This window comes from Triplophysa dalaica, chromosome 23 (genome assembly GCF_015846415.1).
Source record: "Triplophysa dalaica isolate WHDGS20190420 chromosome 23, ASM1584641v1, whole genome shotgun sequence".
Lineage (NCBI taxonomy): Eukaryota > Metazoa > Chordata > Actinopteri > Cypriniformes > Nemacheilidae > Triplophysa > Triplophysa dalaica.
In genome coordinates, this window is record NC_079564.1 from 14977849 (window position 1) to 14992038 (window position 14190).

Consider the following 14190-nt stretch of genomic DNA (forward strand, 5'->3'; position numbering starts at 1 on the left):
GTATTTAATTCCTGTGTTTGCATCAGTTCATTGTCTGGTATTGTTTGTTTATGTTCCTGTGTTTACTCTCCTGTGGATATTTAAAAAACTACTCATTGCAACTCTACTCCTTCGTTGTGCGCATTATATAGAGCCGTTACTTTACAGAATACTGGACCTAACAGTAAGTTTAGCTGCGTCTTTCTTTCATTCGTTTCGTTACGTTTTTTATTTATTATAACTCCAGCCCCACTCCCGAACCAGAGACCTGCAAACTGCCATCCTGCTCCACTGAGCCTGAGCCCACCACAGACCGAGAGCCTGAGCCTGCCGTGACACGAGAGCCACTGCGTAAACCAGCTACTGAGCTGATCATCGCTCCAGAGCCTGAGCCTCAAGAGACGTCGGACCAGGTGCGTGAGCCGGCAACACCGTGCGTCATCGTGGGAGTACCTGCTGCAGAGGGTGAGCTACTGCTCTACTCTGCCATTTTTGACTGGGCTACTGAAGATCATTTCTGGCTGCTCCCTTCCCCGTTGGTACTGTCCAGCTCTTCCACTTCTTCCAAGTCCCCGCTGGTCCCGCCCAGCTCCCATTTGTCAGCCAGCAGCTCATTTCCCACCTCAGACAATATCCCTCCCAGCCTCTCACGCATGCCTCCTCTATCGTTGCCAGTCCATGAGCCCGAGGTCTGCTGGCATCTGGAGACACCACAGCTCGCCTAGGCATGCCTGTGCCATTGGGTCGGATGAGCTTCGGGATCTCCAGCTGCCAGTTACCTCGGGTGTTGAGTATCTGCATGTCTACTCCTCCAGCCTTCGAGACCCGGACTCCACCCCTGCCCTTCGACCCTTCAGCTTCACATTGGCTCCGGGCTCCTTGATCACCACTGTGGCCCATCATCCCACCCACTCTAGCAGGCTCCCTCGTCTCTCCAACTTCACCTTGGTCAGTCGTTAACCATCCGCCGCCTTGGGACTCCAATCCTCCGGCTACGCATCGTCACTCCCCCCCTATGACTCTGTCAGGCTCCTCCTTCCCTTCATCTTCCAGATCCACACATTGGTCGACTGAGCAGCCAGTTGCACCTTGGCCCTCCGGATCCTCTGAATCACCTTGGCTCTTCGTCTACTCGTCTCCGCCCTGGGCTCCTCCTCCACTGGCTTCCTCACTGTCAGTCGCCAGCCCTTCTTCCACTTCAAAAGTCTTCTAAACTCTTCAAAAGAAAAATGAAAAATCATCACTTTCTAAAAACGCATAAAATAAACTTAATTTCTAAATGTATTCTCCTAATGCAGTCGCACGTAAAGCACGCTGGGAAATGAAAATCATTGGCAACAAATCATGTTGAACTAACTTGTTTAAAATAACTCAAAAGTAAGAATTAGGTATAGGAACTCAAAATATGTAAGTTTCTGTTTTTTAATATAAAATTAAGATTACACTATATCACATGTACTGAACAATTTTGCCTTTCCTATCACCTGAAAATTAAATTGTTTTAGTTTAGTAGTAGAATGTGAATTCTACTCATGTGAATCTTTTGACTCCTTCAAGAGCTTGACTGCATTACTCCAAATATAGGATCTCATTACTGAGTCTTGTGCTTTAAACAGCTGCTTACCATTTAAAGAACAAATGCATATTGCAATTCTGAAATGTGTGTTCAAAGTGATGAATATTTATCCCTCTTCAATGCTGGGCAGTAGTGTAAGCAGTTCCAGCCGGTCTGTACCCGGGCAGCCAGCCGGGGAAGCTTCCAGCTGGGCTCATTTCTTCTTTTTTTGCACCATGTCTCCTAAAAAATCACCCTTAAGCTAGCAATTCAACACACACAGCAAGCCATGAATACACAGACATTTATTTGTTGTTGTCATTTTTATTTATTTTTTGACTTGCATTGGTCATTATATTTCATTTGCCTAATAGATAGAATGTTTATGTGCTAGTTTATCCTCTGGGATTTTTTGCTGCTCACTTTTAAATGCTTCATAGACTAAGCCTCAGGCGACTTGTCTTTAAAATTTAGAAGCATGAAAATTGTATTCAAATTTCTGTTGCGAATACACAATTTGCCTAATACACATTAGACTCGTGACCAGGGCCAATTCTCAGGGCCGGCGGGTACGACTGAGGTGCTCTTGAACAAGGCACCTTACCCCTACATGTTCCCCGGGCACTGCAGTGATAGCTGCCCACTGTTCCGGGTGTATGTGTTTACTCTCTGGTTGGGTTCATAGCAGAGGTCATATTACTTTCACTTCAAATACACTGTATTTATCTATTTTAAGGGCATTCTGACAGAATTTTTTTTTGGTGTATTCCTTATATATTAATAATCATCAATGTCTGGAAAAGTAATGGACAAGTGTTGGTTAAAAGGCAAGAAAGTATTCTCCTTGAGCATTTTTTTTGAGGGCATTTTCAGAATTATTCACCCATACGCATCACATGATCAACAGACACACCCCTCTTGACCAAAAATAAGATGACCAGCAGACCAAAAGAAACCCTATAATCGAAAGCATGGGTATTTAAAACTAAAATCTGCCTAAAGCCCACCAGAGAAAAAGTTGTAACAAAATCTGAATGTGGTGTTGCTTTGCGTATATTATGTATAAAATCTGTTATATAAATAATATATATAATTAAAGTGGTTGTATACCCAAAAAAGAAGATATGTTCAAGAATTTTTGGGTGAACTTTACCTAAACATGTCATCTTTTGTGCAAATTAAAAACAATATTTTCATTTGGAAATGTGGTTACTAGTTCACTAAATTAAACAGAAATGCCTACACACACTAAATTCAGAAAAACTAAAAATAATTTTTAATCTCTTGAAGCGCACCCCACCCATGAAAATGACCTGCCTTCACTTAAATGGCGTTTTTTCTTGAACCCTTTCGAATATGAGCAAAGTTGCAGTAACTTTTAAAAGAAGACACTTTGTGCTACGTTCAACATGTTCTAAGTAAAAAATAAAAAAAGTGTAGTTTACTTGGTGAAGAAGTACATTGAAATACAAATATTTGTTGCATAACGCCGTTATATCCTTAAAATATTAATAAAAAACATGTCTTAGGCATGCAGAAATGCAATGATACCAAAGCCACATGTCTAAAGATGTTGGGCCCTATTTTAAGGAGTGCATGGTCTTAAGGGCACGGCGCAGGTACTGAAATCTACTTTTGCTAGTTTAGGAACGGGAAAACGGTCGACGCGCCCGGGCGCATGGTTTAAATGGGTTGTCCCGATGAGTAATGGGTGTTGTTTGGGCGTAACGTGCAGTAAACCAATCAGAGTCTCATCTCTCACTCCTTTAAAGAGCCAGTTGCGCTCGTGGCATGACAAATTCGCTATTTACAATAGTTCCTTCTATTGTCCTTCTTATTATTGGCTAAACATTTCGTCTGTCAATATTTTGCCCTGAAGTCATTGGCTAGCATTGACGCCATGCTGTTCAGGCAAAATCTGATGTTAAAATTATACGCTTCTGATTACAAAAATTTTCATTGGATGTATTTTACTAGACGGTTTTCAGGGACTTTTTACACAGCTGCGAAAAGAAGGGATTTGACTTGTGATCGTTATATCTAAACAAAGGTATGAAGTCCCAGCTTGTTTTTATTTATATATATCAAAACAGAGACCATATACTGGAACTAGACCCTTAGACCTATCAAACGATGTATCATCTGTTAATCTTATTATTGTTATTGGATAGCAATCTTTATAGACATTGTAAGCAGACTAAAGAAAGTGACGGTAAATGAACGGGTGTGTCTCTCAAGAGGTTGAGTGGTCATTTTTTCTGCGGCTGTATTTTGTATATAACAAATATAGTTAATAAGCTCAACAACCAGGGGCTCCGCAGAGAATTCAACATGCTGAATTTATAAGAAAACAACAGCATTGCCAAAGGTGTGTACACATTCAAACAAAAAAAATAGTCTGAATGACACTCAAAAAATTCTCAATATTTCCATACAATCAACCATCAGTATGATGTGTATTTCTAGATTTCCTGTTGAATTTTCCACGTTTGCTGTTACACATATCCTCATATAAAACACAAAAACAGTTTAACTTGTCAGCAAAAAAGAACAAATCAGATATTGCCTTGTCTCTGTCTTCCAATGCATATGAAATGAGTCAAATGCTAGACGCAAGCTCTCTGTGATCATAGCTGATATGCAGAATTATGACTACATAAATCAGGTTACTGCCAGCATCATCTGTAAATGCACAAAGCCCGTTTTAATAATGAAAAATTCAACTGGTCTTAAGCAAAGCCTGGAGGGACACATGATTGTGTTTACTCCGATGTCCTCCCCTCTCCCCCCTCCCCTTTTCCTCCTGGGCGATGTCGGAGAATTGCTCTCGGCCCACGCACAAACCCGCACGCACGCACAAGTCAAAGTGACAGCGTAATATTAGTTGGAGCGAGATGAAGTGCGCGTGAGTTGATAGATCTTTTCCGCGCTTTCTCTGTCCATCTCACTGAATACATTTTAGCGTTCATTCTCACCTTATGGGGCTGTCATTTAATGCAAAGCTCCACAGCCATCTTCCATCTGAAGGCATAAGATTTAAAATAGATTTCCGCTGCAGTGCACGTTTGCTCTCTTTCTAGGTATTGTTCTCGGCGCATGCTGTAGGAACGAGAGATAATGTCAAACAGAGGTGATCTGACGCGGACGATCTCTCGGCCTCGAGCCCAGTGGCACGGCTGAAATAATGAGCTCAAGCTCGGTTGGAAGCCGGAACAGCAAGAACTTTCCAACATTGTGTTCAGAGAGAACGCTGCGGATTTCACATCAAGCCCAGTAGATGCAGATGGGGCGCTTTCCTATTTCGGAGAAAAAAAGCATCAGGCTTCCTTCTAAGAAGAGCGTGTCAGCCAATTGAGCATAATGCCGATGCGGTTTGCTTCCTGTGACCCTGAAGAGTTTTTGACACAAAGTCAGCAGTGGGTGAATGCATTAGGATTGCCAGTCGAGCTGTATCAAGCAAACCTGGATATGGTTTTGATGACTTTTAATCTTTTTTTTTGTTTTCAACAGGTGAGGATGACAGCCTGGCATTTAAGGGCAAAGTGACGGTTGAAGATATCTTCAAGAAAGACTTCAAGGTTCACGACCCAAATGCTAAGTGGATAAACAGTAAGTGCTCACAGCAGCAGACATTTGATTTGCACTTCCATTAGTATCAAACATTAGTTCCACATGTATCAAAAAAGATCTGACCATGGTTTCACAAACAAACTAAAAGTCTCATTGTGCGCTGAATCAATGCAGAAAAATAACGGGCTCATGCATTACACACTAATATCCTCCTAAAGGTAAAACTAAGAAATGGATTTTTCGTGAGTGAAAGAGAGAGGAAACATTTATAAGCATTGGAGCATCAAGGTCGTCCTGAAATTTTACAGAAATAAAACCCTACCGACAAACGGAAAATACATTTCAATTTTTACTGACACTCAACCTTTTTTAATACAAAACTTTGAGTGAATCTTTATCGATGTGAGTTTGGATCGTGATGTCTATTATGCATTCAGACAGATTATTTAACCAAACTGAGGGAAGCATTTATCAGCCGTGAGATGAATCAGACAGTCTGATTTGGTTTAAGCTTCAATGAGCTGTCTCCCCTAATCAGACACTTTGGAGTTTGCAGACAGAAAGCCTCTCAGTCCTAATTCTTCCTAAATTACGTTCTGTTAATGTCCTCCTGAGACAAGCTGATTCACACAAACATTAAGAAAGCTCAAAAAAAAAATTGGTGAAACAATTTACACACCATTTTAGTACATTTTAAAGCTGTGAAATCAATTAAATATACTTTTTAAATTGAGTAAATGTAAGTAAAGCTGGGTACCTCAAATATTTCTAATAGAATTTACCAAAAATATAAGGGGTATATTAAAAATATAATCTGTTAGCTAAATATTTATTTTGTTTCATTAAATAAACAAAAATAATATATGCACATTTTAGAGAAATTAACTGTTGGATTTTTAAGATGTTTTATATGTCCAACTCAAATAACCACTTAAATGATTTTTAAGATTTTATTAAGTAAAATAATTATAAATATAAAAGCTTTTTATTTTTGTTATATTCACTAAGCCACTGTATTGTTTTTAGACTGTGATGTCATCCTTATCTAATCATGTTAGTGGATTGAAACAGTGTTCTATTATTGTGAATTCAACAATGTCAGATTATATTTGCCTGCACTACCAGGCACGGGCAGATCTTAATAGAAATTGTGCATCGCAAGGGTGTAATGAGAATTTATGAGAGGTGAGGGTCACGTTTTGCTAGAAATCCAATTCACTAAACTCTTCTGTTCATTTCAAACTGCACCTTCACACCAAAAGCCCAACAGCAAAACAGATCTTAAGCATTTCTAGCTGTCAAACACTCCACCTGAGCTTTCTCTAGTGCACAGGTGTTGTTGAACAACTTCAAACTGTGATATAAGTTGTTGTACATGTTGGTCAGACAGTCAGACATCCATTTGAGACGTTACCTGAGAATACCAAAACATGTAGCCGTGGTGAAAGAGCTGTTAAATCTGTCCAGATGATTCGGCAGAGCTATCAGTCCGTCTGCTGTAGTTCCCACTCTTAGCCGACGATGGTGTGATGCATTTAAACTGTAATGAAGATCATTTAGATGGTGCTTTCGTTCATGTTCCTGCATTGCAGCTCTGCGGACCCTCATCACTCTCACACAGGGACATTAACTCCGAGCTCACACTCATTCATCTCATCTGGCTTTGATTCATAACATAACAAAGCGCAGTTCACTGCTTAGGAAAACTTCCCCCGCCGGAGCGGGTGGAGTAATTTAGCTGGAAATTATGGTACAATGTCCTGCTCTTGTATTGATTGATGATCTGCCCATTTTTCACACCATCCTTTTCGCTTGTTATCGTTCATGTCAGTCGGGGAAAGGTAACGATCTGACGGCAGCGAATAGACTGTGGGACTGTGAGAACCTTTTATTCTGCTTCAATAGTGATTTTGTGTTGGACATGCAAATATTCGACTTTCTTGTTTCACATTTGCAGATTTTTTATTTCTTTTATTAAAGGGGTCATATGAAATGGCTAAAACGAACATTATTGTTTGTTTTAGATGTAATGCAATGTCTATACACTGTATATTCGACATACTGTGCATGTGTATTTTTACAAAGCTCATGCTGAATGTTTAAGCGGTTTTGGATGATTGTTCTGAGTGGAATTTGGGCGGAATCTTTGACAAAAATCGTTAATTATCTCAGCTGTTAGATCCGAATGATGCATTTTTGAAGAAACCTACCGACATCTACGGAGTGATAAAAACAAACAAATGAAGGTAGAAGAATACAGTTTCTTCTGTTTAAAAGCTGAGACTCTTTTCTTTCATTGGACATATTGTTTGTCCATATATTCTTTACAGAACATTTACTGTGAGCCATTAAATTTGGGTGAAAATGTAAAAAAACGCTGGCGTAGTCTGGCAACTTTTTTTTAAAGAGGCTGGCGGCGAATGAGTTAAAGATAACCAAAACTATTTGATTTGAATTTATTAAAAAGTTTACACAAAAAATGTATTCATGTCATTTCGTGCTGTTAGACGTTTACTTCTGAGTTTGAGATCGGGAATTCCCGAAATCCTAGTTGTCTTGAACAATTTGTTAATAGAGTAAGTGCATCTGTTATTTCATACACAAGGGCAATTCAAAGTGCTTTACATAAAATGATTGACAAAGAGAAATAAGACGTATCTGTAAAATGCTAATTATTTAAGATCACAAATTAGATTTAAAGATAGAATAAAACAGCAATAAAATGTATTAAAAATGCGAGAAAAATAGAAGAACAATAGAAAAATTTATTAGAAATTAGAAGTGCACTTGATGTAAACCAGCAGTACCCAGGTTGTAAATGCACAGCTAAACAATACTAATTATTAAAACGTTTAAAAAAATGTAAAAGCTCTGATATTTTCAAACCTTAATTTGTTTAAGGGCTCATTTTTAAACATATTAAAATGAAACCATGCCATTTCAAATATGAACACGTATCACAAAAATGTTATGACGTTTTTTTAATGACATCCTCTGTGACTATGACAAAGACAGCACTGTTATAAAAATCCGTAAATGAAAAGACACAATTGTGAAGACACCATAAATATGCTCAATCACTTAGTGACATTGAAATCAAATCCATTCCGTGTTGTGTTCACGTATACAGAAGTAAACAAACGTCATCTGTATGGCGCATGTGGTTTAAAGGCATGCAGTAAGTCACGTTGGGCATGCGCTCTTATACATGCATGACGTCGAAATGCATGACGTCACCGCGCTACATTCTGCAGTGGGGACTACTTCAACTTTGTTAATAAAACATTAGGTCCTATACATGCACGGGCAACTTAGAACACAACAAAGACACAGAAAAACTAGTTTTCGCGCCATATGACCCTTGATGCCTTAATTCATTGAAACTGTCTGAAATGAAATTTATTTTTAATATATTGTGTTATAAATACAGTATGACTTTTCGGAGTTACTTTGTCGAATAATTTATCTTTTACAATAATGCAAATGGCACACACTTTAATCCAAAGCGACGTACACTGCATTCAAGTTATTTATTTTTAGCAGTAAATGTGTTCCCTGCTAATCCAACCCTTGCTAACACAATGCTCCACCAATGAATACTACACACCTGTTCCTATAACGTGAAAATATATGTTATGCTTTCTGTTTATCAATGACAAAGATGATTGATAACCTCAATGTTCCTCGTAACACTGACATTCAGACATTAAGAGTGTGTACACTGTGTCTACACTTCGTATAAACGAGGCAATGCAACAACACTAGTGCTCCCATAAATCAACACAGCTGCTGTAACGTCTACACAGAGCCACTGCGTGCAAGATCTGTCAGAGAGACAAACTCACAAACCTCTCCACACTAGTGTCACTAGTGCTAGCAAATAGAATGACCAAAAACAACTATTTTTAAAGAGGTTTTCCAACACATCCTTTTCTGCTTTCACCTGACCAGAAGGATAGTGCTGCCTAAAACTCTCACCAGTTGTTTTGCTATGTTGGGCTGGTCAGGCTTCTAAATCTCAAAAGTAATATATATCACAGCATACTGTATAGTTATTTGTAAAATGATTAGTTCCACTCCTTGATTCTTATTGGTCAATAGCTGTGCTTTATTCGCAATAAAACACAGCTATGACCGCTTCACCTGACGATTCTGTCTATCACTGCGCACCCTTGGCAACATAAAGGAAACATTCTTTTGCTATTTACGGTCGATCAGGGACTATTTTTTCCAGCGGAAGGAAGGCTGTGAGTAATTTTACTTCACACATCATTATTTTCACAATCAATCAGTTTACTGTGCATTTGTTTTTAAAGAAGACACACCTGAATGCAACATTTTCAGAGAGACTTAATATAAAAAATGATTCAGTGCTTACCATAGAGGATCTGACACTAATGTTGCTACACACAGGTTTGAGTTTACAATGTTTTAGGATCATTGATCATTGTAGTAAATGATACATTTAGATTTGTTCATTTTTATATACTATATTAATGGTATTGGGTTCTCAAAGAACAAGCCTTGTTCTCTGTCTCGCGGTGTGCCTGTGTGCAGGGATCAACTATGAGTTATGTTAATGTTGTGTATTGTGCTGAAACACAAGCTGGCTTAATGAACAACCTGCAGTTTGACATGTCTTAGATGTTGTATGTGATGCACCACAACCATGTTTACCATATTGCTTTGTCTCGTATACATCACTTATTGGGTATTTTTTTAATAAATTGACCCATATTGTTTTCATTGTACATCACTGCAGCATTTCAACATGCAAAACGATTAGCCAATGATAACAGTGGGCGTTTACATAGTCCAACATTTTCATCTGAAATCTTCGCACGTTAAAAAATAAATATGACCATAATTTGTGTCAATCACATTTACACAGTGCCTAAATGCTTGCTATGCCAAAAACCCAGAAAACCAAACACGGTCCAATATTTTTTTATGACGGATGAAAATGGCGTCTAAGTTGATAGACTTTGTCTCACAGCACAAAGCACTGCATGAGAGACAAAGTACGGAGTAAAGACATATAAATATAAAATACGCATCAGACTTTGTGTGCAAGGTTTCTGTGTGAGAGAAACTTTAAGGATGACGAATACAAAAACGCATACATAATTTCAGACTGAATGTGCAAAGACCTTAAGTCTTCAATTTGAAACACCTTTAACAAAAGAGTGTCTTTGGAAAAGGGGGTATATTAAATCGTCTATCAATTCTTAATTACTTTATTTAAAGGTACAGTTTGTAACAATTTTGCAGTAAAATATCCAAAAACTACTAGGCCAGTGTTATATATTTTGAGAAAATTGGCATTCTGAACAGTGACACGCGGGTGTGCAGATGCCTGTCAATGGCGTCATATAGGCCTTACCCTTTGTTACCGCCTTTACTGACATAGAAACCACATGACAATAGTGTCATGGACAAATGCGAGGAAGTGTCTAGCGTCTAGCAAGCCACTAGCTTGTTTCAAGCAGTCACTTATTTATGGACCACATTTATAAGCAACATTTATTAAACTTTTATTACCTCATTCGCTAACATGATTTCTTGTTCTCGTCTGATCTATGGCCATCAGTGGTAGAGTTGAAGATCCCATCGTTCCACGCTCCTTTACAGCGTCATCAAGCTACGACATTGTTGTTGTTTTGATCTTGTGTCCTCTAGCGGCAGCTTTTATAAACTGTAGCTTTCATGCAAAAATCTTGCAAACATTACAAGAGAACATTACAAAATCAAAAACAATTGCAGTTCATGTCAACTTTAATTAGAAAAACAGAATGTTGATCAGATCTTTTTATGCCTGGGGAAAATTGTGTATTGACTAAACATTTTCCAAATGTAGGAAAGGGAGGATGTGAAGTGGTTTCTCACAGTGTTAAAAATGATTAATTCTCTCTCCATGTGAATGAATTTATTACTGTATGTTAAGGCTCTGGCCCTTCCACAGCAGATTAGAGAAGGGGAAAGAGCATTTCACCGGCCATCATTGGCTAATTATTAGATCTTGGTTAAGGTGTCAGAAACACTTAGTTAGAATGATTTGCAGAACACAAGGTCCTTCGTTCCCGTCTGGAGCATTAACTATTACTTGATTTCCAAGTACGGCCAGAAATTGAATTTTTAAAACCCGAGTTGGCCCAGAATTTGTTTTCTTTTTTTCCGGTAAGGTCCCACAACTCATCAATCAAAGTCAGAGCGTCACAGCCGTCGCAGCTTATATTGACTGAATCTATAAGTGAATCAATGATACGGGTCATTTTTTCTCTCGCTAGGGCTTCTCCAACCATCGACCACTTGCCTCCGTCACAGCAATCTAGTGTAAACTCTTGACACATGTAAACGAATATAGCATCTAGATTTCATCGTTGCCTCTAAAGAAATACAATGTATTCTAAAGAATCCGGATGACATACAAACTTGAAATCTCTGGCTGCAGTAGGCTGTTGTCATTCTGCATTCCTCCTTTCTGTCCTCTATCTCTCTTTGCCTGTAATAGACTCTCATTTCCATTCTGCCTGCCTGCCCCCATTATGATTGTATTAAAGCAGCTATATAATTGCATAATTAGCCGAGCCCATTGATCTGCCTCTCTAGTCTAAATTAAACAGATACATCATCGACATTATTCAACACTCACAATCAGAAATTAAACTGACTTCATGGCTGCTTTGGCCTAAACCATCTGGTTTCTGGTTTAATGGTCCACCTCTGCGTCCTCGGCCTAAACAGCAATGCATAGTATGACATACACCGATAGTGGACACAGAGAGATTGAATAAATGCTGTTTGCTGTGTTGGTGGAACAAACGTTTTGTAACCTTGATGTAAATCATTGGCTCGCCCCATATGAACGTTTCAGTCAGCAGGTGTTTTATGCAGAATGACATCCCCTAGTGTCAAAGCCACTGTTGACTAAGCCAAATGTTATAACAGGTTGTGCAAAATCAATGTTCATTTGGGACATTGGAATAACCTTTAATGTTACATTAAGCTGTCTGTATGCATTAGACAACATATTTATACTAAATTTAAGCAACTCCGAAAATAGCAGGTTGGGTTGCATGTTTTTGAATATGTGGTGTCTGATGCAGCCCTAGCGTGTTTATTAATAATAAAGGTATTGTTGTGTTCATGTTGGGTGTGGGACGTGACCCCTGCTCTTAATTATTTCTAAATTTGATCAGCGTTCACACCTTCTGTTCACAGCTGTACTTGCGTGCGGTTTGTGCACACACATCAATAAACATGGCTTTGCTGAAACAATTATCCTGCTTTAAAACACCAGCCGGAGCACTATAAAACATCAGCTCAAAGCAGACACTTGCCTAATATTTGTACAGATCCACAAGAGCGCACAGACTGATTGACTTGTAAAACATGGAGAGGTCGTGAGAGTTTTACTCTTTTCCGCCAGCGCTCTATTGGCTGAATGAGAATTATGGGGCAGATAATTGCATCAGTACATAGAGGTTGAGAAAGAAACCCTAATGAAACATCCTGAGGTTTGTGTAGCCTGTGAATCACGGTTGAGTGCCCACACAACCAAAAACAAACGTGTGTGTGCATGTGTGACTGATTTTTAGAGATTGGACATGTATGGATGTGCATTTTGGATGTGTACTTTTGCACTAATCAGTAAACTGGACAGGAGAACAAGACGTATAAAGATTGCATCATTTATGCTGTGGCAATGGTCTAAATTAGTCTAAAATTGGCATTGGCAAGTTAAAAAAAGGTCAAGGACTCACCAGTTTGCTTGTAACTTAATTACAACTTCAACATTAGACATTTTTCTATAATAACTTAAAAAGCCACTGGCGTGCCTTGAAATGAGCATCTTTGTTTGAAGCATTAAAGTTGATAAAAATTCATGGGGACGTTAAGTTTAATTGTAATCAAAGACACAAACAGACTGAAAACCTAGTTTACTAAAAAACATTCTGGTTAGCTTCTCTTTCCTTTTCCCCAGAACTCCCTGCGGCACGTCCATAACTGTTACAAGAATAGAATAGAATATGAATCTTAGATTTTAATTGAATGTGCCAATTTATGAGGAAGAAATAAAGAAATGGATGTGACATTTCTCCATCATGAACGTGACAATTCTGAAAGCTTTTTTATTTTTAAAATGCTTTAAATCAGGACCAGACATGGGTATTAAAATGAGCAAGTATTGACATCTGAGATATGAGTATGGTAAAAACTTTTAGTAAGAACATGATTGTTTCATGGTACGGTTGACATTTGCATGGAATTGCTCGGCTTCTGAATTTATTAACTGTGTCTCAAAAGTATTTTTTTTTGTTGATTTTGATCTCAGACTGTGCATGTTATTACAACTACAGCACATTATATATCACAAAATCACAAAATACTGGTTGTGTGAGTGAACAAACTGCTCTTGTTTCACAATATGATCTTCTCTTGGGTCCCATTTACTCAAATGTGAGCCCTCCTCTAGGCTTTCCATTATGTGTGTATCTGACCTGTGTGTGTTTAGTTTTGTGATGGACAGCCTTGGCTGTATAATAAAGCACTCTGCTCTTTAATGTGGGAACGGCTTTCCTGTGGCTAGTCGCCTTGCACTCTGAGTTCTGACAGCGGGCTGTGAAAAATGAGCCACATGGTCGACCTTGATCAGCATTGCTGATAACTATAAATCAGAGAGAAAATGCCCATTCAAGCGGAAGGCGGGAGGCATTGGTGACCCATTCCGTTATATTGCAGCCTGATATCTGCTCTGAAGGGGAAGGTGACAGGGCTTCCCTGAGGATACAGGGCCAATATTACATTATGTGAACTGACACTTGTCCAATTTGAGAGGGTGGGGATGTGATTTAGACTCATTCAGGTATGGGGTATTGGCCTGATGTTTACTGAAAGTTAGCAAAAGTTTGTCTTTGACATTTTTTAATGCTTTTTGTTTTGTATGAAGCATATTTTTTTGCCATAATTCATTATTTAGTGTCACACTCAGTAGAATCGGACTATCAGATGCGAATAACCAAACTGATTTAGTAAGTCAGCAAGAAAATAAGGCAAGATCAAGAAAAAAATAATAATAACTGAGC

The 14190-nt window shown here is 38.6% G+C and overlaps 1 protein-coding gene across 3 annotated transcripts in view; it reads left to right on the forward strand.

Moving 5' to 3' along the window:
• Positions 1 to 14190, forward strand: part of dpp6a (dipeptidyl-peptidase 6a) — a 246464-nt gene that overhangs the window by 178194 nt on the left and 54080 nt on the right. For all 3 annotated transcript variants that reach the window (XM_056738233.1, XM_056738231.1, XM_056738232.1), the window contains one exon: positions 5045 to 5143. In XM_056738233.1, coding sequence (XP_056594211.1) covers positions 5045 to 5143 — 99 coding nt within the window. The remainder of the gene's footprint in view (positions 1 to 5044; positions 5144 to 14190) is intronic.